At 41.4% G+C, this 24,048-nt stretch overlaps 1 protein-coding gene across 1 annotated transcript in view; it reads left to right on the top strand.

Annotated features, from left to right (window-relative positions):
* Positions 1-24,048, top strand: part of nutf2 (nuclear transport factor 2) — a 78,024-nt gene that overhangs the window by 38,453 nt on the left and 15,523 nt on the right. The window contains exons 2-4 of the mRNA XM_060923940.1: positions 2,223-2,344; positions 12,503-12,574; positions 14,084-14,182. Of these exons, the coding sequence (XP_060779923.1) occupies positions 2,246-2,344; positions 12,503-12,574; positions 14,084-14,182 (270 nt within the window). The 5' untranslated portion in view covers positions 2,223-2,245. The remainder of the gene's footprint in view (positions 1-2,222; positions 2,345-12,502; positions 12,575-14,083; positions 14,183-24,048) is intronic.

Below are 24,048 nucleotides of genomic sequence, written 5' to 3'. Positions count from 1 at the left end.
TCTTGCCTTTTTTTTTTTTTTTTAATCCAATAAGAAATACATTTCCATTCATAACTTTATTTCTCATCATTTTTTCTGTTGACTTACCCTTTTTTGACAGGACTGACAAATGGATGCTGAAAATCTTCAGCACGGGTCCCAGATGGGATGATGGGGGGGGGAATAAAGAAATAATGGGGGTCTACCATGCTAAATTCCTACTTAAATCGTGATTTATATATATATATATATATATATATATATACCTAATAACCTTTATGTACCTCCCACATAATAGTTGGGGCCCCCAAAAAAGGATATCTGGCAAGTGCGGGTATCGGTTTTCTATGTAATTTGGTCTAACAAAAACGATCCTTCCCCACAAGCGGCCCCAGTCGAACGCGCCCGAAGTTGACGCTCGCTGATTCCTGTCATTTGCTGTTTCATTTTCATTTTGCACTGGTGGCCCCCAACATGCACGAGGAAGGAGTTTGTTTGGAATATTTCTTGGATTTCACATGAATACTAGGCAGGAACCCATCGTTTTGACTGCATTCGCCAAGAAAGGCGAGTCTGGGGCGATCTTTACTCACCATTAGATTTCACAACTCGCTGAAACCCATGCTGATGGTTGTTTCAAGGAGATCCGCAGAGGCTTTATTTTTAAATAAATTTCTGAGTGGATAGTATCTCCATCCTTGACTCTTGTATGCTGCATAAATGGGAATAAAAAATATTTTTTTGAGAGTTAAAATCAACCGCAAAGTTGGCATTCGAGCTGCCCCACTGAGCCAGCCAGCCCTGAGTGCGTGATGTCACAGTGGTAACCGGTTTTAAGGCCTTTGACAGCTATAGACCAAAGTCATATCAATAAAAAAATTTATGGTGAAAGTCAGAAATAGCTTTACCGACTTGCTCAACTAAGACTAATCTGACTTCATTGATTGTGGGTTGACTCTCATTAAAACAGGATGGGTGTTATAACTTATGCAACATACATGTACATGCATGCATTTTCACTGATAAAACGTAAAAGGCTAATTAAATAATCAGATGAACTGAGACATTCTGAAGCAAATTAAATAATCTCATACCGGTAACTTAAGCACACAATACAAGTTACATGGATTAATCTAAATGCAGGGAAACAACTTTTTTTTTTTTTTTTTTAAGTCCAAATGAGAGTCGGAGCTTACCCGTCGGAGCTTACCCGTCTGTGTTCTCGCTTCTTGAAGACCTACCTTGTGGCCGATCATTTTGAAACAATTTGACCTTTCAGTTGTTTGTTCATTTCTCCGTTCATTCACTTTTTCCACGTAAGGGTGAGATGGCAGCAAGATCCAGTTTAGAAATCAGACGGCTGCTCCACTCATTCTCTATTTTCTCCATACGGAGTACTCCGCCATTACTGCTCGGCTCAGGCAATTAGTAAACCCGGGACGGGACGTCACTGGTTTTAGCAAGAACCGCGGGGAGGTCACTGCCCAAGCGATATGTCATGTCCCGTTCCATCCCGGGTTTTACCAACAACCCTCGGCTCACGCTCCAGGAGAACTGGTGCAACTGAACTCACTTTCCTTTAAAAATAAATAAATACTTTTTCTTTAATTGTTGATACTGCGCCCTATTTCAATACAGGCTTATAGCCAACGCTCCAACAGATCAGAGGTTTCGTACAAGTCTTCAGTAAAATGTGCAGAGCAGAGGAGAGACCACTAGAAGACTTGGCGCTGTCATTAAAAATCATGGAGGCCATACAAAGTACTAGATGTAGTAGGTTTTGTTGTGGGGTGTACTCATTTTTGCACCACCCTAATTTGAGTAAAACTGAAAAATGTGTAATCCAAGTTATATTATTAACTTTACTTTCCCGTTATAAGTTAAACAGATGTTATATTAAACTTTGTCTTGTCAACATTTTGGAAATTGTGTGTTCATTGAGAGATTGTTCAAAATGTTACTTTTCAAAGGGAGTGTACTCATTTACGCTGAGCACTGCATGTATGAATAATGGCTATAATGTAGGCTACAGCATCTTAGAAAATAAAAGGATCCAAAAAGACTGACTTGGGGGGGAATGGGCGAAATGCCCCTTTTTAAATTTTTTATTATTTTTATTTATTAATTTTGATTTTTTTTTTAAATGGTCAAAGCAACTAGCACAAATTGCAATGAGTGTATGAACATCTTTCTATCAAGCAGACATCACAAATCAACCTGTTGATTGGTGCTTTCTCCACCAGTGCCTGTAGCGGGGTGAATCAGGATGGGAGACAAGCCAATCTGGGAACAAATAGGATCCAGCTTTGTTTCACATTACTATCATCTGTTTGACACAGAAAGAACTCAGCTTGGATCAATATATGTAAGTATTGCTGCATACAGAAGTTCACACATGGATCATTTTTGTTTGTAATTCTTCACATTTCTAGCAGGACTGTCACGGTCACCTCCTGATGTATTTCCATCTTTGTTATAGAAAGACATAATTGACCTCGTCTTACGGGTTTTGTTTGGGGTTCGTTTCGGTTACGAAGGGAGTGTGTCAGCAGTGGACGTCTCTACAGTTCATTATTATCTGGCTAATGGCTCTCGTTATTCATTCAGTCTGTTTTTGTGTACAGGATGTCATGCTTTCAAAGGGGACCTGAAGGCAAAGTTTTTTTAACATTAAAATTCTATTTATTTCATTTTATTAAATATCGGAATGCATTTTTGATCACTATTTTGTCACTGCTATAGCAAGTTGAGTGTTTGAAATGTGCTATGTAATATATCAGTCCATATGTGAAAGCAATGGGTGTAAAGGAGATTCGCTGAGACCTGTGCGAGACATCGTAGGACGGAAGTAAAACGTGCAGCGCAAATCAAAGTGGCCAACGTTCCCTGTGTCTGAAATCGCTCACTCGTTCACGACTCCAGGGCTCGACATTAACGGTTGTCTGCTTGTCCGGGACAAGTGATACTTTGTCGGACAAGTTCATCGTCTCCGTTACTTGTCCGATCGGACAAGTGCCAAAATGCGCCGATATTCGGGTTACATATCAAATATATCAGTTTATTCACATGATTTCCGAAGCATCTCACTCGACATACTGTTTTGATGAATCGCCGGCTGATTCTATTCGGAAAGAGCGATGTGCGCATGCGCAATATTCTACGTGCGAAACCGGCCAATACCGCTTGGCCAATGGGGTCAGAACACGCAGAACTCAAGGGTTGATAGATGAAGATGAATAGAAACTTTATTTATATCCATTCATCTGTGAGCCAAAAGAGGTGTGGAGGTTTTCATAAGATATATTTTGTCATTTGATAACTAGATTTCAGTGTATAATAATCAGTGATTTACAGTATTAATCAGTCAATTTTGTTATCAGTTGCTTTTATTTGTGGCATTATTTGTTTCTCTTGTCCAAACTAATGATATCTCAAGTCATAAATTTTATGATTATGTTCCTTTTTGTGATATTTGTTACTGAACTGCAGAGTACTGATCTGTGTGTATATAATGGTTGGTGTTTCTGGATCTCGTAGTATAGTTATTTTGTTCTTAAAATTTTATGTTCATAATTTCTACTCTCTTGGAATATACACTACCGTTCAAAAGTTTGGGGTCACCCAGACAATTTTGTGTTTTCCATGAAAAGTCACACTTTTATTTACCACCATAAGTTGTAAAACGAGTAGAAAATATAGTCAAGACATTTTTCTGGCCATTTTGAGCATTTAATCGAGCCCACAAATGTGATGCTCCAGAAACTCAATCTGCTCAAAGGAAGGTCAGTTTTATAGCTTCTCTAAAGAGCTCAACTGTTTTCAGCTGTGCTAACATGATTGTACAAGGGTTTTCTAATCATCCATTAGCCTTCTGAGGCAATGAGCAAACACATTGTACCATTAGAACACTGGAGTGAGAGTTGCTGGAAATGGGCCTCTATACACCTATGGAGATATTGCACCAAAAACCAGACATTTGCAGCTAGAATAGTCATTTACCACATTAGCAATGTATAGAATGGATTTCTGATTAGTTTAAAGCAGGGGTTCCCAAACTTTTCCATGCCAAGGCCCCCCAAACAGCATTAGCTTCTGGCCGGGGACCCCCTTTGCAAACCCACAGACAATGCTACAAAATATGTAAAGAAACATCAACTTTTAGAATGTTTTCTCTTACTTTTATTCAATAGTCAATAATTGTTACATTTGTTTAGCATAAGAATATTATTAACTAACATGTTTTCAGCACAAATATTTTTGCAGTGAACAATAAACTGTATTACCTCCTGTAGTACCTGATTCAACTCGTTATCCATCCTTTTTGCGACCAGTGCCTCACGATGGAGCATGCAGTGTGTGGCCACTGCATGCGGGGCCTTCTGCTTAATGAGCGCGGTCACTCCACTGATCTTCCCGGTCATTGCCGCGGCTCCGTCCGAACACACCCCCACACAACGAGTCCCGTCCAATCCGTTAGACTCGAAGTAATCGTCCAAAACTTGAAAAATGTCTTTCCCAGTAGTTCTTCTTTCAAGTGCTTTACAAAATAGTATTTCCTCCGCAAATCTTTCCTGTGAAATAAATCTGATGTACACAAGCAGTTGGGCCTCATTGGATAAATCTGTGCTCTCATCCAGCTGAAGTGCGAAGTATTTGCTGGCTCTCACCTGCTCCAACAGCTGAGCAGATACGGCTTGAGTCATGTCACCAATCCGTCGGCTCACGGTGTTATCAGAGAGTGGGACAGCATCGATTATTTTATTTATTTATTTATTTTTGGGCAGCATCCTCACCAAGCAATTCCCGGACAATGTCTTTGGTGGCTGGTAAAATCAAATCTTCTCCAATTGAGTGAGGTTTTTTAGCACAAGCAATGTGGTACGAGGCTAAAAATGATGCCTTCAGGGCCCGCTCGGGGACAGTAGCTTGCTGGGTGAATGCAGCAGAGTGCCTGACCAAATGCTCTTCTTTGCATCTGAAGAAATCTACTGTTTTTTTAGCATCTGTCGGATGTTTTTGTACCAAGTGACGCTGAAGTTTCGAAGGTTTTAAGTACTCGTTTGACAGGGTCTCCAGACAGAAGACGCATTTCGGGCAATCATGGCCATTTTTCTGTATGGCTGTAAAGCCATACTTAATGTATGCTGCCTCATATTTTTGGATTTTAGTTGGCCAGGACTGCTTAGTTTTTTTTTTTTCGCAGCAGTGTCCTCCACAGCAGGGCTGTTGGTTTGTTCCTTTGGTCTCTTCTTCAAAAACCTGTCCATTTTGCGCTAGCAATACGCTAGCTTGAGGAGCAAAACAGCTTGATAAATGGTGCAAACCGCAACGTCACAGGCAGTCGGAGAGATGAGCATGGCAAACAACGTTTCGATTGACTGCCATTATAATCCTGACAGCGCTTTTACTACAAAATCAGAAATGTCACTTGTTTTCAACTCGCTCTATTGTCCACATTGTTTTACACTAGGGACAAAAAAATTACATCAATGTGCTCATGAGAGCCTTGTAGCGCTCAGTGTGAAAGAATTTTGTGAATAGCTCCTTTCGTTTCTGTGTAAATCCCCGTTGTTCAAGGAGAGGGAACTCTGAGGAAAAAGTGCTCTTTGCTTGTCATATTGTGTCTCTGCCCTGCACCTGAGCACCGTTACCAAGGCGACGAGCTCCACTCAGGAAGCAGAGAGGGGAGGGGCTGCTCGGTCTCTCAAACACACACAGGAGGGAGGGGCTGCTCTCTCAAACACACACAGGAGGGAGGGGCTGCTCTCTCTGAGAGACACAGGCTTGTAGCCTCATGGCAAGTCACACATTCACACAGTTCAGTGCAGCTCCTGCAATAGCGACTGCTACGCGCACTGCATCACTCTCACAATTTCCCCCAGGGGAATTATTGTCTCTAGTTAATAATTATATTTTATAATAATGATAAACTAATTACAATATATTTAATAATTTTTAAAAAGTATGTTTTTTCTGCAATTTTTTTATCCTCCCTCCAACTTTCTGAGGCCCCCCTAGCGCCCCCTGGCGGCCCCCAGTTTGAAAACCACTGGTTTAAAGTGATCATCATTGAAAAGAACAGTGCTTTTCTTTCAAAAATAAGGATATTTCAAAGTGACCCCAAACTTTTGAACGTTAGTGTATTGCTTCTGAACTTCAGCATAATAATTGGTGAATTATGGTATCAATCAGTCTGTTGTACTATATTTTTGAACTTTTGCCTCATATCAAGTATTGATTACTTTTGATTCATAGATATTATGCATATGTTGTGAATTCGGAAACAAATGCCATAAAGATTGTTGGGTTACAAGTAATTTATTTGTGGGTTTTTTCTCAAATATTTATTCGGACAAGTCAACTTGACATTCGGACAAGTAAATTTCTTTTCAACTTGCCCAACAGGACAAGTGGTTTCAAAAGTTAATGTAGAGCCCTGGACTCCCTATATAGGGAATTACTGTATAGAGGACTATGTAGTGAGCTCATTGGTAAAATGAAAAAAACACTTTTGGACACTAGTCCATCGCGCTGGTATTTACGTCATTACCATTGCACGATTAAAACGTGCCGGATCAGCCGGCTGCTGGTGGGTTTTCAAAATAATAAACGCATGCATGTATTTTTGTGATAAATCCATACTGTATTATACTGAGCGTATTTCCAACATTAATCAATACAAACTACCTGCATCTTTCAGTTTTTTTTAAATCAAGGCTGAAAACTTTCTTCTTTGCCGCTGCCTTTTATTAAATCAAATTTGAGACTTTTAATTTCATTTCTTTCAGTGCGACCGCAATGCATGATGGGATATATCGCTTTGGTTAATGACCATCGGTTGTACAGTACTTTTCGTGATGCATTGTGGGATACTTTCAGTGCACTATATAGGCTGTAAATAATCCTCACTAAGGTTTTGGACAGCACTACAAAATGGCGTCCTCACTATATCGTGTGTAGGGAGTGATTTTGGACACGGGGGTTGTCAAAAGACGCGCGCGCCCTCTTTTGAATGCTGATGTAATCAAGCCGGAAGTTTTGTTTGTTTTGATAGCAACCGGGAAAGTTTGAAAAAAGTAGGCAGTAATGGTCATTTAAACTCGTTTTTGTGCAATATTTCGTTTGGAAAACAGTTTTCAAAATGGCGGTGCTGACACGTCACGTTTCGAAGTCTCGCACAAGTCTCGTGAAGATCGCGTGGATAAGCGACGCCTGCCGTGGACCAAACGAACTAAATTCAACATGGCTACAAACCGAATAGGCCGATAAGGATAATATTTAATTGCAGTTAGTTGCCAATAACCCCCAACTGTTCCCCGGGTGCTGTAGCGTGGCTGTGTGTTCACTGCTTCAGACGGGTTCAACGCAAACTGTCCTTAGGTCTGTGCTTGAGTGTCCATGTGATAAATCAAGGCTTCTTGTTCTTGGATGGGAATCGGCAGAACGTCCCTCTTTTCTTGCGACAAAATGGCTCTTTTCTACCAAAAAGAGCTCTCTGGACTTCAGGTTGGTTTATCCTTTTTAGCAACAAATGCAGTCTTGACAAGTCAAACCCAGGTCTTAAACCAAGAGTGCACATTCAGAGCTATTAATGGTTTAAACAATCAATCGAGCAGGGCGCGGGCCTGCGCAACAAAAAACACTCGTCAGTTACATGTTGCAATTATTTTTGATCAGTTGAAAAATAGGTGGGTTCAAACAAAAGGTACCATGTTCTAAGTTATTTAAAGGAGAACTGAAGGCCTTTTTTTATCATCAAAACTCTTTTATTAAATATAGGAATGCATTTTTGATCGCCATTTTGTCACTGCTATAGCAAGTTATGAGTGTATGAAATGTGCTATGTAATATCAGTCCATGTGTCAAAGCAATGGCTGTAAACCAGATTTGTTGAGACCTGTGCGAGACGTCGTAGGACGGAAGTAAAACGTACAGCGGAAATTAAAGTGACCATCTGCCAACGTTGTCAAAAGACGCGCGCGCCCTCTTTCGAATGCTGACGTAATCAAGCCGGAAGTTTTGTTTGTTTTGATAGCAGTCAGGGAAGTTTGAAAAAAGTCGGCAGTAATCATCATTTAAACTCGTTTTTGTGTAATATTTCGTTTGGAAAAGAGTTTTCAAAATGGCGGCACCAACACCTGGCTGATGCTTCACATTTTGAAGTCGCTAAAGTCTCGTGAAGATCGCACGGATAAGCGACGCCTGCCGTGGACCAAACGAACTAAATTCAACATGGCTACAAACCAAATAGGCCGATAAGTCTAATATTTAACTGCAATTAGTTGCCAATACGAGTCACGATATAAGGTTACTAAAACTGAAAACGTAACTGAATAACACGTTAATTAAGAAATAAAGCAAGTTTAAAAATGACTCCAGTTCCCCTTTAAAAGTGAGCCAATAAACTACGCATATGAGTGTTCAGTTCAGGACGCTACCTGGCTAACAGCACTAATTTGGTATCCATACAATAAATCAATATTCCTACAAACTGATAAAATTAGCAAACATCAGCAGCTGTATTGTTGAAACACTATTAAATGAGTGAAAACGGTGACTTCCTGTTTCTGTCTGTGGGTGACGGGTGTTATCCGTAGGCTAATTTTACCAACATTTGACTAAGTTTATTTCTGTAACCTCATTATTCTTTCGTTCATGAGTTCATTTCGGATTAGACTGCTCCGTAGGCTCAGGCTGCGTCCACGTTAATACGTTTCAGTTTGAAAGTGAAAATCTTCTCCAACCAGACGAGTGTTTTAGCACCGTGTCAGAAATCTCTATCCATACTGACATGACTGAAAATGCACATCATGTGACCGTTCCTGTACACTGGGCGTGGGTGTGCCGGGATAAACAGCGGAGATGGTTGGTTTTCAGCTGGGAAAGGGGTCACATGATGGGAGCGTGATGAATCAGGGAAAGATGCATCATGACTGAGAAGCAATCAGGAAGCATTAGTAATGACAGGTCATGGGGTGGGTTTTATTTATTTATTTAATATAAAGTAGTTGTCATGGTGTTGTGTAACATATCAAATTAGAGCGTGAAGATCTGAATTTAAAACTTGTTTCATTTTGTAAATGTGTCTTAAAATACACCAAAGTTATGAACATTTTGGAAATACAGTGTTTTATAAAATTTCCATTTCTGTCCGTTGCCCCGGTCACAAACCAGCAATCATTTTCCATTGGTTTAATTTTCCATTCATGAGGAAAAACCTCAATCAGAAATGAAAAGACCAAAAGATTTATAATTCTGAGTATGAGGGTAAGAATTACAGATAAAGGCTTCTTTGTGTAAATCACAATTCTGCACCTAGACGGCTTCAAAGTAATACATCAGTGAAACTGGTCCATCCTTTGGGTTTAAACCTAAAAGCCAGACTTTAGCAGGTATGTTCACTTTAAATTGTAGACGCCAAGCATGACTCATGACGGTGGCGCTCGAATGCGCCGTGTATAAGACGGTCAAACTTGTGTTAATTCTCTTCAAAACAGTATTACTAATATTTATACACCTTCTCACTTTTTCTCCATGCAAACAATATTCGGAAAATCGTTGATTTTTAGGAAGGGGACACAATTTTCCTCAGGCACAAGACAGCAAAGTGTTGAGCCAATTTTATTGGAAAAATCAAGTCAACATGAGATTCGACCACTCAGTGGGAATCACAAGTTTCAAGCGGATTTGAACCAACACCACCACACGCGCACCGGTGACAAAGATCACTTAAAAAAAAATACAACCCAAGATGGCGGCGCCTGTGAATTTGGTGTATTGCGTTACATTGTGTTGTAAAAAAAAAAAAAACGCTTAAAGTAAAAGCTCATCATAATGCCGTACAAATGAAGTGTATTCCGTGAATATTATTTATTCTTGAATCGGCATTAGTTTTATGTAAACACTTAATGTCTTTAAAGGCCAAACAAAAGCATGCTGTTCTCCCATCCAGACGTATGGGAGGTTCATCAGCGCAGCGGCGCGCTGTCAAGCCGACGGTCGTTGTTTCCAAATGTCTGTGCAGACAGGCAAAAACAAAAACATGACCCTCGAGTTTTCAGACTAAACCAAGGCCGGTAGCGTTTCTAAAAATCTCCATTTTAGCGGCTCAAACTCCGGAGGAGTGTGGACGCCAGGCGTAAACATAGCCAAGGCCATGCTTTAAAACTGAAATGCGGACATCATCACAGTGACTGGCTGCTAGTTAGGCCCGTGTCATGTTGGTTCAGGACGGAAAATATTGTGAATAAGCCAACCACAGACAAAGTTCATTATGGATTTAGACAACTGTGATCATGCACCCTTTCCATTGCTGGAATTCTTTGTACAAATTGGGACGTACGTGCATCAAAAGTTTCATCAGGTTAGACGTGTTGCCTCGTCCTGCCACACGTGAGCCGAGGCACCGTTTGCCCAAAGGTGTCGAAGGTGACGCCACGTCTCTTCCACGGTCATTTGCCTTCAAGGCTCAGAGAGCCTGGGTTCTTGACAAGTTTCAGCAACCTCTTCATCTTCAGTTCCTTGGAAACAAGTTCTCACCCACTAGTCCCTTGAATACAGAAGCCGAGAGAGGCCCTTCATATAATCCTTTTTTTTTATTCACCTTGTTATCCCGAGATAACGACATAATTAATTCAGGATCTCGAGAAAACAACACAACTAATTCGAGATCTCGAGTAAACAAAACCATTTTTCCGAGATCTCGAGAAAACAAAATTATTTCATGATCTCGAGTAAACAGCTGAGAAATGGTTCATTCAGGTGCGCCAAGAGACTTGTGATATGCTGACTGGGGCTATTTCTCATTCTGTATAGACGCAACTTTGGTCATTAGAATGTCTGGAATAATCGATCACCTAATAAGGCAATATTTTGATCAGGGGCTGACATGAGAGATTGCATTGTCTCTTAAGGGATAATTTCAAAATTTCTAAGTCTTCGTTGTCTGACCCACAGGGGGGCGCAGCTCTGCTAGAAATCTCGGCTGTTTTCTCGAGATCATGAAATGATTTTGTTTTTTCGAGATCAAGGAATAATTGTCTTGTTTTCTCAAGATCACGGAATAATTGTTTTGTTTTCTCGAGATCTCGAATTAGTTGTGGTGTTTTCTCGACATCGTGAATTAATTATGTTGTTATCTCGGAATAACGGTTTTGTTTTCTCGAGATCTCGAATTAGTTGTGTTTTCTCGAGATCCTGAGTTAATTATGTCATTATCTCGGGATAACAAGGTGAATAAAAAAAGATTATATGAAGGGCCTCTCGCGGCTTCCGTACTTGAATGTGCAGAACGCCCCATTTATCTGCTTATACTTCGAACTCAGGGTTCTGTAGGAATTTTTTTGGCTAAGGAGCATTGTTGCACCTGACATGAAGAAAACATGAGAACACGAAAATGTATAAGAACAAAATTGACTAACAGCCCCAAATCAGAAAAAGGTGAGTTGGTCGGGAAAATGAAGAAAAAAAAAAGTGATTTTATTTTTAATTTTTAAAATTTAAATTTACTTTGACTTGTACTTCATCGCAGACAGTATGAACCCAAGATATTTCATGTTTTATCTGGTCAACTTCATTTCATTTGTTAATATACATCCGTTCCTGCATTTCAGGCCTGCAACACATTCCAAAAAAATAAAAATAAAGTTGGGACAGAATAAAGTAAAACAATGAAATGATGTGATTTGAAACGGGTGACGTCAACAGATGATTGTAGTCATGGTTTGGTACAAAATCAGTATCCAGGAAAGGCCTAGTCTTTGCGCAGCAAAGATGTGCCAAGGATCTCCAGTTTGTCAACCAGCGCATGAGGAAATTATCGAAATGTTTAAAAACAATCTTCCTCAAAGAAAGCTATGAAGAGATTTGAGTATTTCACCCTCTCCACTCCATGTCCTCATTCAGCGATTCAATGAATCTGGAGGGGTTTCAGTGTGCAAAGGGCAAGGGCGCAAGCCGAAGCTGAACATGATCTCTGATCCCTCAGACGGTACTGCTTCAAGAACGGTCCTTCATCCATGTCTTTGGCGCAGCACCCCGTTCAGTGCCCGTAGTCGATTCTCTCACACGGGCTGTTTTCTGATCTTTTACAAAAGAAGTCGAGCAGAATTTGTGAACTCTGTTCCTCAAGTAATGCCTGGATATTTAGCTGATTACAGCAGTGTGAACGAGTGTGTGACAACATGGAAAGGATCCCTTTTGCAAACACTGACTTCAGTCGTTTTTGTCCCTCGTAAATATTTGGACCCAAAGATCGGGCCTTGGATTTAAAAAAATAAAAAAATCCCCAGACGTTTTTTTTTTTTTTTTCCTTTGAAGGAACAAATTGTATTTAAAATGATGCCTGGTAGATTTTTGGACGTGATCAGGCCTGAAGATAAATTAATTTTAAAAAAATGCAACTTGAATCACAGTGTGTGTTAAGAAAATTGCGGATATTTTCCCGAAATTGTTCACCTCAACCTAGTAGTGAAAACTGTCTGGTGTGTCGGCACTTTTACCTGATCGTGTTCTCTTTTTCCAGATTGATACATCATGCCTTACATGGGAAGGACAGCAATTCCAGGGAAAAGCAGCGATTGTCGAGAAACTCTCTGTAAGACTTTGCTTAGTTGATTTTATGCTGAAATTGCTGGGTTTCACGTGACGTCGCATCCGCCTCATTAGTTATTCAAAGCTTTAGCTGGTGGTCTACCAAAGCTCAGTTGACAAAGCGTTTGTATGGAGAAGGTGCATCGCTGGCGTGAAAAATGCCTTACGTTTGCGTTGTTTTAGGTTGTTTGAAATCGATCAAACCGTGAAACTAATAAGTTTCTTCAGGGTTCCCCGTGAACTAATAAAAAAGGGTGAACGAACACAGGATTTCACAAAAAGATGTCGAGAAAGGTGGCTTTTGAACCTCTCACTGAAATCGAAGGGAGCCGAGTCGAAGCATGCTCGAGTTTGCAGTCATCACTTGGTGAAAGGTTTGTATCTCCCTCTCAGCTATATCCTTAGTGTTTTCCAAGTACTTTTCTTGCTATGTCGTTATTTTATGGTACTTTTTTTCGCCACGAAGCGCTAAAGTCCCCAGCTCTTTCTTCGTTTCCTCCTCACGCCTCACAAAGTCCATATGCATGAAGGTCGCGACAAAATTATTCCCCAGCCGTACAGTTACAATGCGCCGTGATCACTTGTTTAACTGAGGTCCAGGTCTTTAAAGTGGTTTCTGATGATCTTTGTAAATGAGTTACCTGAGAGATAAGAGCCAACACAAGTGAGAATCAAGCGAACTGTTTGTTTACACTTCAACGTGCAGCGCTTCGTTGTAAAGACGTGAGCAAAAAGCTTTAAAAAAAAAAAAACATACTTACACGGGCAAAACCAATACAGGGTTCATTCGGCAGCGACTTGATCCCAAGGTCCTTTACCCAGCCACGTGCAAAAAAAAAAAAAGTTGTAAGCCTCCGTACTCTTCCACACTTTCACGTGTTTTGAGGTGTAGAAGGACGTCTGCAACACCAGATAGTTCGAGATGTCGGGGAACTCGACTGAAGGGTGGTTTTCGAGATCGTACGACAAATCCTTCTTTCCCAGACTGTACGGTCGATTCCATTGCACACAGCAATCTTCTGAATATATCTAAAGCCAGCAGTGGCTTCTGGATCATGAGCGTACTCTAAGTTATCGCTAGTTGTTTGCGCTCCAGCAGCCGTTTAGACCACCAGCTATTTCACTTGCGGTAAAACCGCTAAGAAAAGTCACGCGACTGAAACCCAGCAATACACTGTAGCCATTTGCAGGGGGTTTAATATGGATGACTTGGTCATAATTTGATGTTTGACTTTAAACAAAAAAGTTTGGCTCCAGGCAAATTGAGCTCCACACCCTGTTCGAATGTGCTGTTAGTTTTCGGCATAGAGCTCTGTGTATGTTTGAAGCTGTAAACCGATAAAATCTTACACACTTTAGGTCGTAGCATTAATTCTCTAGTGATCTCTCTCTCTCTCTCTCTGCATGTCATCTTGTAAAAGTGAAATTTGCATAGATATCAGGATTTAAGTACAAAGTGATGTTTCCAAGCAAGGAGCAAATGTATATGAAGGGCATCTTTTTGTCTCCTCAGAGCCTGCCCTTCACAAAAATAGCCCACAGCGTAACAGCACAAGATCACCAGCCCACTCCTGACAGCTGCATATTGTGTATGGTAGTAGGACAACTAAAAGTAAGTATTTCCATGGCCTTTCGTCCTTCTGTCTAATACTTATTAACTGACAGATTCAGGATTTCGTCCAGCGTGTCTTTGTAGTGCAGCAGATAACATAATGTTTCAGAGGAATCTTTCAAATTGTGATACAAGCACCAAATTCGGCACAGATGCTCCTTAGACATTATTCTTTTGAAAAAGTACGCGGGCCACTTGAAATTCAAGATGGCTGCCCATTTTAAAGATGGCCGCCATGTCCAGTACAGAAATATATCGTTTTGCCATAACTATGCACAGACTTGTCCGATATGGATGATTCTGGCATCAAATTTTTCATTTTTGACCATGTAGAATCCAAATCTGGGAGAATAAAATCACTCCGAAGCTTACTTTTGCCTTATTCTTGGCCTTTTGTAAAATAGTCCACTAACATAGCTAGCATGCATGTTTGTATAGACTGTAGCAATAATTATAGTTTGGGGTGTAGGGTGTAGAGGTAGATGTCCTCGTCATAGCAATCAGTGTTCTGCCTCTCCTTCAAGGGATTGGTCTGCACCAGTTGCGGGTGGCCTTTGGCCAAGGACGGAACCTGAGATGGATTCCTGTACATGACCTGCACCTCTCTTTACGGGTCAGCCAAGATCAGATGGACCCTATAGGTTCCAAAATAACAAAAAAAAACCAAACAAACAAGGTTACCCAAAATGGTCAAAACTGTGATGTGATATGGGCTTGAACATATTGGGGTCCCATACCTAAAATTTCATGTAGCATTCTCTTTCCGTTTTGAAAATATACCTCATTTTATACATGCTCCATTCTGCTAGGTTGTTGACGTTACGGACACTACATTAAAAGATATAACGGGATTGATCCACTTAAAACACCTCAAAAGCAAATGTTGATGGGGCAACGAACTGTTATGCCATAAAGTTCCCTGTCGAATGTTACAATTGAGTATAGTTACATATATTTGCTGGGTCTTCTAGTTATGTGACACGTTATCAGGGACCCCGATATTAGACGGAGAAACACAAAATTTCACAACACTTTATTAAAGCTCCAATTATTGGGCTCACAAAACATCATTTTACGCATAGTATCGGCTTATTATACTAGTTCCTTAATTAATTGACAGTTGGTTGTCCTTTCCATCAAAGATTACATAGCTTATATACTTGTTGAACAATGTTACACAACGTTACGGACACTACACAATGTGTCTTGGGTTATTCCCAAAGTCACAACATGGGACGTGTTTCAGAGAAATGTTTTTAGTACAATTAGTCATTAGGGATGGGACATGATTTTCGTATAGTCGAATATTCGTGACGAGTTCGAATAATGAATAGTAATTTCGAATGCCGTTTTGGCTTACGTTACATTCCACTAAAAAAAAAAAATGAGCGCGGAAAGGCGTTTCCTTGTTCCTAACATACTCTGTTGCATTAATTCGGCCAGAGGGTGCTGCTATCGTACAGTAAAGGTAGTCAAATGCCAGCAGTGCACGCAAGGTCGCATACATTGCCTCATTTTTGGATCCCAGACACAAACACCTGAGGTTCGCAACTGACGAGGTGAGAGAAACAGTGCAGGCCGAGGTGAGAAACCTTCTGTCCATGGCAGATGATGAAGAGGCCGGAGAGGCGGCGGAATCGCATGAAGGGCCCAGCGAACCGAAACATTCCCAAAAGGATGGCCCATTAACAGCAGCAATTGCCGTCATATTTGGCGAGGATTACAGCACAGAGAGGGCAACATGCGTGACTGAATTGACTCAGTACTGCCAGGATACATGCCCACCGCTCCACACTGACCCGATGACATGGTGGAAAGACAATCAACAGAAATACCCTCGCCTGGCAAAGTTGGCCAGCGCCTACCTGTGTGTGCCTGCAACGTCCGTGCCATCGGAGCGTGTGTTCTCCGCAGCCGGTCTAATTGTCAATAGGCTGCGTACCCGTCTCCATCCCGACCACGTCGACATGTTAATTTTTTTTGAACAAAAATATGTCTTAAGTTTATTCTGCTCTGACTGTTGGAATGCTTTCATTATCGTTTCCTAAACGGGCAGTTTCACCCGCGGTTCCTTCCAACAGACGAAAATAGTCGTGGCTGCATAGAAATGTACAATAAAATTGGAAGCCTATATTATTGTTTGATACTGTAGGCTATGTGAGGTGAATGGAAGTTTGTTTTTTGATGACTCATTAAACCGTTACCACTTTCACCCTGTCTGTCATGTGTGCGCGCGTTTGGGTGGGGCGGGCGGGGTTCTGTCGATTTTCGAATCGAATTTCGAATATCTTTTAGCGAATTTCGAATAGTGTTTTTGATCAAAAGTCACATCCCTATTAGTCATGACACACTGCATCTACTACACATTACACCTTAACGAATTATTAAAAAAAAACAAGGGTGACTACTCGAACATTGCATCATGCAGCAGGGCGAAACCTACCGGGTAATACTAGTATATCAGTATCAACACAGGATCAACACCACATGTTATACATACTTAAACACACTTTTGGAAAATACTAGTAATTGTAATACCTCTCTAGAGAGGTCACTTATGTGAGCAGCCACCTCTTATGAAAGGCCACATTTGGCTGTCTCACGGATGCATTTGGACCTCTCGTGAACAACCACCTCATTTATAAGGCCACTTTTGGCCGGCAATAGGGGAGGCCACTCAAACGAGGTTCAACTGTACATGAATAGCCGTCTCAAAAACAAAAGTGTTAAAAAGCACATTATGTAAAAAAATGTTATTAACAAGCCAGGGCTGTATCTTGAATGGTCAAAATATGTCTTGGTAACATCTTGATGATGATAATTTAGTGTTCAAATAGTTGGCCTGTGGGGTCTTAATTCAATCGGTTACAACTTTTGAGAGAAGAATATGATTAATTTGCATCATTCTCACATGAAGGTTTCATTTAAATTTGTCAAGAAGTCTCAATTAACTGGCTTTACCAAAATATCAATTTGGCGTTACGGACACTACACCCGTTACGGACACTACATATTGCAAATATATCCATTAATATAACAACTAAAGACGTATGAATATGTAACTAGAGCCCTACATGAGGCCAACAGGACCAATGCATGTCGTCACCAAAAATGGTAAAAAATTCTGCAGCATTCTGTTACAGCAAGACCGTTACAGACACTACAGAAAACAACGGAAATGACACGCAAAATCTTTGGCATGTGAATTTTGCAAACATATGCCCCCAGCAACAGGGTTTTTGTATCAAATCATATCACATACTACATAAAATGTCTGTATTTAATTTAAAGTGTTTATTAAAATGCATTAAATAAGATTTCTCAGGCCATTTTCAACTTTGCAGTGACACAGAAAACAAATTAGGTTCAGCACCCCCCCATTGACAAAAGTATTGTGAAAGATTTCATTTTTATCGGAATTCCGTGATTCAGCTGTCAATTTGTTCCTCAGAAATCTGCTGATTTACTAAAACAGTTAGTGTTTGACAAATTATTGCCAAGTTTAAGCAGCAATGATGCATTCTGGGGTATTAAATCAAATGAACATGCGTTACATGGTGAAAATGTGCAATATGAAGAGTTTGTCTGATAAAAAAAAAACTGAAACATGGATTCAGTGGTGGTAAATTATGATCTGGCTTTGAAACGTCATACATTGGCAATGGTAGTCTACCATTACAACATATGAAATAGTTTAATAAACATAAATAGAAGGCTGTTACATAGATCTCAAACAAGTAGGTACATCTGATTGTGGCTGACCCGTTTAGGACTGGAGAAGAGCAAAGGAATACTCTTCTTCCATGCCTTCACTGGTTGCGATGTATCAGGCTTCCGCAGCAAAGGGAAGAAGTCTGCATGGCAAACCTGGGATGTGTATGCTGAAGCTTCTGATGTCTTTGCCAAGCTCAGCCAGTACCCACCAACAGTAGATGATGATCTGGAGGTCCTGGAGAAGTTTGTGGTGACAATGTATGACAGGTCCAGTACAGTTGCACGTGTTGATGATGCCAGGCTGGATATGTTTGCTCGAAAGCAGAGGCCATATGAAGCCATCCCTCCAACTCGAGCAGCACTACTTCAGCATGCAAAGCGCGCTGCCCATCAAGCAGGCTGTATATGGAGTCAGTCAACACTGCGCCAACCAGAAACGCAAAGTCCTGCTGACTGGGGATGGACAAAGAGTGGAGACACATGGAAGGTCTTCTGGACAATGCTTCCACCTATTGCCGAGAGTTGCCAACAGCTGACCAAATGTGGATGCAAATCTGAATGCCGTGGAAGGTGCAAATGCTACCGATTCAGTCTCACCTGCACCGGACTATGTAGCTGCAAATGTGAGGACAAGTGAAACCATGCAGCTCACTGCTGGGGTGAACAGTGCATTTGTGAGCTCTGTATTTGACTCCTTGCACTCTGCAGTGACCAACATTGACCATAACTAAACATTCCAGTTGTGCATTTAAAAATAACAAATAAATAAAAGTTTGTAGGATATGTTCTGGTCTATGTATATTTTTCATCATATTTTTGCTAGAAATGGCAGAAAGGAGCTCCCTAGAAGGTTAAGAGTGGGATTTTTAGATTTCTCATAGTCAAAAACCTACTTTTAGACACCAAGATCATTCAAATCGGTCAAAGTGGCCAGATCATATCCCATTGTCAAGTCTGCAGCGGCGGCCATCTTGAAAATAAGCAGCCATCTTGAATTTCAGGTTGCCCACGTAATTTGTCAAAAGAATAATGTCTAAGGAGTATTTGTGCCAAGTTTGGTGCTTGTATCACCATTTGAAAGATTGTTTCAGTTATCTGCTACACTATTGCGAGCCTTGCTCTCCATAATACCATACATACCCAGTTTTGAGGAAGAAATAAAAAGAATGTCAGGTAATCCACAGAGGTGCACATTTCTATTGACGAGGTATTATTTCAGCACTGTATTGCGTGCGCACTTGTGTATTCGTGTGTCAGGCCGATGAAGACCAGGTGCTGGGCTTCCAACAGGCCTTTCTGCTGAACCATTCCAGCACTGCCTGGGTTTGCACCAGCAAGGTCGTCAGGCCTGCCCTGCACAACCCGTGACCTCACATGCGCTCTGTGGTCATGTGGCCTTCCCTTGCCCTGGTTCAGACACTGCTTACTACTCTGGCTACTAAAACGATATTCCTGGGTTGTGTTTATACAGTTGTGGTCAGAAGTTTACATACAGTGTCATGAATGTCATCTTGGATATGAAGGTCATGGCAATATTTGGGCTTTCAGTAATTTATTTGAACTGTTTTTCCTGTGGCAGAATGTACAGCATACATCTTTAATTTAAAAAAAAAACACTAGAATTTGGTGCACAAGTTTTAATTTTCTTTGGGTTTTCTGAAATCAACACGGTCAAAATTATACATACAGCACACCGAATATTTGGGCAAAATGTCTCTTCGCAAGATTCACCTTGACCAAACATTTTTTTGTTTACCATGAACAAGCTTCTGGCAGAATTCTGCTTGGATATTTCACGACTCATGGTAGAACTGGTAGAGTTCAATTCTACTTGAAGCACAGTCCATACATTTTCAATAGGGTTGAAGTCAGGACTTGTTTTAAGCTTAATGTTAGCCTGCTTTATCCTCCACAACCAGCTCTGTTGCATGTTTGGATTCACTGTCCTGTTGTAAGTCCCAAGTTGTGTTCAAAATTCTGATCATTTATGCTGAATTCTGACGTCGTCTTCCTTTTTCATTATTCCATCCGCTTTGTGCAATGAACCAGTTCCACTGGCAGCAAAACAGCCCCAGAGCATGATGATCCTACCACCACCACCAGCTGGTAGTGTCCCTCTGTACATGGTGGTCGTTGTGGCCAAACAACTCAATCTTTGTCTCATCTGACCGTACAGCTATCCTCCAGAAGGCTTTTTTTTTTTCTTTGTCCGTGTGGTCAGCTTCAAACTTCACTTAAGCTTGAAGGTGCCAATTTTGGAGCAGGAGGTTATTTCTTGGATAGCAGCATCTTAGTCCATGGTGATCTGAACTGTAGACAGTGATCCATCAGCTTCCAGTTCATGGCAGGGCTGTGCCATGGTGGTTCCCAGGTTGTTCCTGACCATCCAAACCAATTTCCTTTCAGCTGAGGGTGACAGTTGGAGTGTTCTTGAAGCAAAGTGACTACAACTCAATAACTTGGATACAACTGTTGGAACTGATCTTGGAATTTGCAGTTGTTTAGAAATGGCTCCAAGAGAGACTCTGGAGTTGTGTATATCTGCGATCCTCTTTCTCAGATCTGCACTGAGCTCCTTGGACTTTCCCGTTGTTTTGTGTGTGTGTGTGTGTTGGTCAATCCAATGAGTGCTGTAAACATTTTTATGAAGGCAGAGAGAAGCTACCAGCTGTAGTCAATCATGATCACTAACAGGAAGTTAAGAGACCTCAGCCTTGGCAAGATAAGAGACATTTTGGAAGTTTCAGCACCTCTGAATTAATAATTGAAGTGAGTGTATGTATAATTTTGACACGGTTTTCGATTTCAGAAAATCCAAAGAAAATTAAAACTTGTGCACCGAATTCTAATGGATTTTTTTTTAATTAAAGATGTATGCTGTAGATTCTGCCACAGAAAAACAGTTCAAAGAAATTACCGAAAGCCCAAATATTGCCATGACATTGACACTGTATGTAAACTTCTGACCACAACTGTAACTGTGGTGGCCAGTTTTGTAAAATCAGTTACTCGATATATAAAATGAACAGTCTGCCATGTTTTTGTGAAAATAATTGTCCTAAATGCATGACTATTTGAATAATTGTCATAATTTTTTTTTTTTGCTTTTGCAGAAATGGAAATAACTCAGCAGCTGACTGAAAAATTAATCAGGCAAACATTCTTCAACATCTATTTTAAATTTTCCATTAAAATATTTATTTTATTAGCTTTGCCTTCAATCCTAAAATTAAAGTAATAAAAAATATTGATGTGAAAGAAAAGGGGGGGGAGGTTTGAGATGTATGGCAGGGTAAGCACAACAGCATTAGCCAATTACTGTCGACCCAAGGTATTTAAAAAAAAAAATAATTATAAACAGTCTACCAACAACATAAGACAGGACATGTAAGACGACGGACTGAATTGCGTTTCAGACATATAGGTTTAAAAGTGCAAGGGTTGTTGCAATCATAATTATTTGAAGCAGAAAAATAATAATTCAACATGGTAGATTTAAAAGAGCGAAGGTTGTCTATCCCTGTGTCCGAAATCACTCCCTATATAGTGAGTTCGCCATTTTATAGCGCTGTCCGAATATATAGTGAGAATTATTACACCCTATGTAGTATAGTGCACTCAAAATATCCCACAGTGCATCGTAAAAAGTAGTGTACAACCGATGGTCACTAACCAAGCAATATATACCATCATGCATTGTGGTCTCACTGAGAAAGTGTTGGAGTGAATGAACGGACGAAGAAATGCACTATAAACAGACGTTCAAGTTAGGGCTGTCCCAAACGATTATTCTTTAAACAATTAATCTAGTGTTTTTTGGGGGGGGGGTTATTAGACAAATCTAACGACTAATATTTTGATTAACCTAATAATAATTTTATTCCACTTATTTTCCAGTTAGTTATTTAATACAACAATTTGCCCCATCCAACACGCACAAAAAAAAACCTCTGAAATTTTAACATTTCAATATTTTATTAAAACATTTCTTAAACACCACACTGAGCATTATTCTTTAACGAAACACTTAACAAACTCAAAAAGCAAGACCTTTTGGTGAGATTTTGGTTGTGACATTTTTGAGGGCAGCTTTCACTTTGTCTTTGATGGCCAACTACTACTACTACTCTTAAATCCATGAAGTGATGCCTGGAGGGAAGTGCATACCCTGGGTGAAGTGTGTTTATCGTGTCACAGAAGCCTTCACCTTCCACAGTGGAGACGGGTCTCATGTCCTTTACAATCATCTGTAAAATGCTGTCAGTAAGGTCTGTAGCCATCTGGGGATCACAGGGATTTGAGGTCCTTTTATGAAAAAAATCCCCCACACTGCTTTGTCTGCTCCAAAAAAAGATGAACAAAATGCACATGAATAATGACAATAGCTAATTTGAAACCTGATATTATAATTTCTAAACTATTGCTGTGCTGATATGCCATGCACCTATTGAGATATTGGTCCTCAAATTCAATAGGATTTCTATCTCTAGGATTAAGTTAAATCAGTGCAATATTTTTTTTTACTTAAATTAATATGTTCAATTTACGTAGCCTCGTCTCGTCATCTTCCGCTTATCCGGGGCCGGGTCGCGGAGGCAGCAGTCTGAGCATGGAAGCCCAAACTTCCCTTTCCCCAGACACCTCGGCCAGCTCCTTGGGAAGAACACCGAGGCATTCCCAGGCCAGCCGAGAGACATAGTCCCTCCAGCGTGTCCTGGGTCTTCCCCGGGGCCTCCTCCCAGGGGGACATGCCTGGAACACCTCCCCAGGGAGGCGTCCAGGAGGCATCCGAAAGAGATGCCCGAGCCACCTCAGCTGATTCCTCTTGATGTGGAGGAGCAGTGGCTCTACTCCGAGCTCCTCCCGAGTGACTGTGCTTCTCACCCTATCTCTAAGGGAGCGCCCAGCCACCCTGCGAAGGAAACTCATTTTGGCCGCTTGTATCCGCGATTTTGTTCTTTCGATCATTACCGAAAGCTCATGACCATAGGTGAGAGTCGGAACGTAGATCGACCGGTAAATCGAGAGCTTCGCCTTTTTGGCTCAGCTCCTTCACCATGACAGACCGGTAAAGCGACCGCATCACTGCAGAGGCCGCACCGATCCACCTGTCGATCTCGCGCTCTATCCTTCCCTCAGTTGTAAACAAGATCCCGAGATACTTAAACTCCTCCACTTGAGGCAGGACTTCTCCATCAACCTGAAGAGGGCAAGCCACCCTTTTCCGGTCGAGAACCATGGCCTCGGACTTGGAGGTGCTGATTCTCATCCCAGCCGCTTCACACACTACTGCAAACCGCCCCAGTGCATGCTGAAGGTCCTGGTTTGAAGAAGCCAACAGGAGGACATCTGCAAAAAGCAGAGATGAAATCCTGTGGTTCCCAAACAGGATTCCTTCCGGCCCCTGGCTGCGCCTAGAAATTCTGTCCATAAAGATTACGAATAGAACCGGTGACAAAGGGCAGCCCTGCCGGAGTCCAACATGCACTGGGAACAGGTCTGACTTCCTGCCGGCAATGCGAACCAGACTCCTGCTTCGTTTGTACAGGGACCGGACAGCCCTAAGCAAAGAGCCCTGAACCCCATACTCCCGAAGCACCCCCCACAGAATACCACGAGGGACACGGTCGAATGCCTTCTCCAGATCCACAAAGCACATGTGGACTGGTTGATCCCATGAACCCTCGAGCACCCTATGAAGGGTATAGAGCTGGTCCAGTGTTCCGCGACCAGGACGAAAACCGCATTGTTCCTCCTGGATCCGAGGTTCGACTATTGGCTGAATTCTCCTCTCCAGTACCCTGGAGTAAACCTTCCCTGGGAGGCTGAGAAGTGTGATTTCCCCTATAATTGGAGCACACTGTCCAGTCCCCTTTCTGAAAAAGAGGGACCGCCACTCGAGGCACTGTCCCTGAGTGCCACGCGATGTTGCAGAGGCGTGTCAGCCAAGACAGCCCCACAGCATCCCAGAGCTTTGAGATACTCAGGGCGGATCTCATCTACCCCCAGTGCCTTGCCACCGAGGAGCTTGCTAACCACCTCAGCGACTTCGGCTTGGGTAATGGACAAGTCCACCCCTGAGTCATTAGCCTCTGCTTCTTCAGTGGAAGATGTGACGGTGGGATTGAGGAGATCCTTGAAGTATTCCTTCC

Source organism: Neoarius graeffei, chromosome 6 (assembly GCF_027579695.1).
Source record: "Neoarius graeffei isolate fNeoGra1 chromosome 6, fNeoGra1.pri, whole genome shotgun sequence".
Classification (NCBI taxonomy): Eukaryota; Metazoa; Chordata; class Actinopteri; order Siluriformes; family Ariidae; genus Neoarius; species Neoarius graeffei.
The sequence above is the reverse complement of the archived record's forward strand: the minus strand, read 5'-3'. Positions and strand labels throughout refer to the sequence as shown.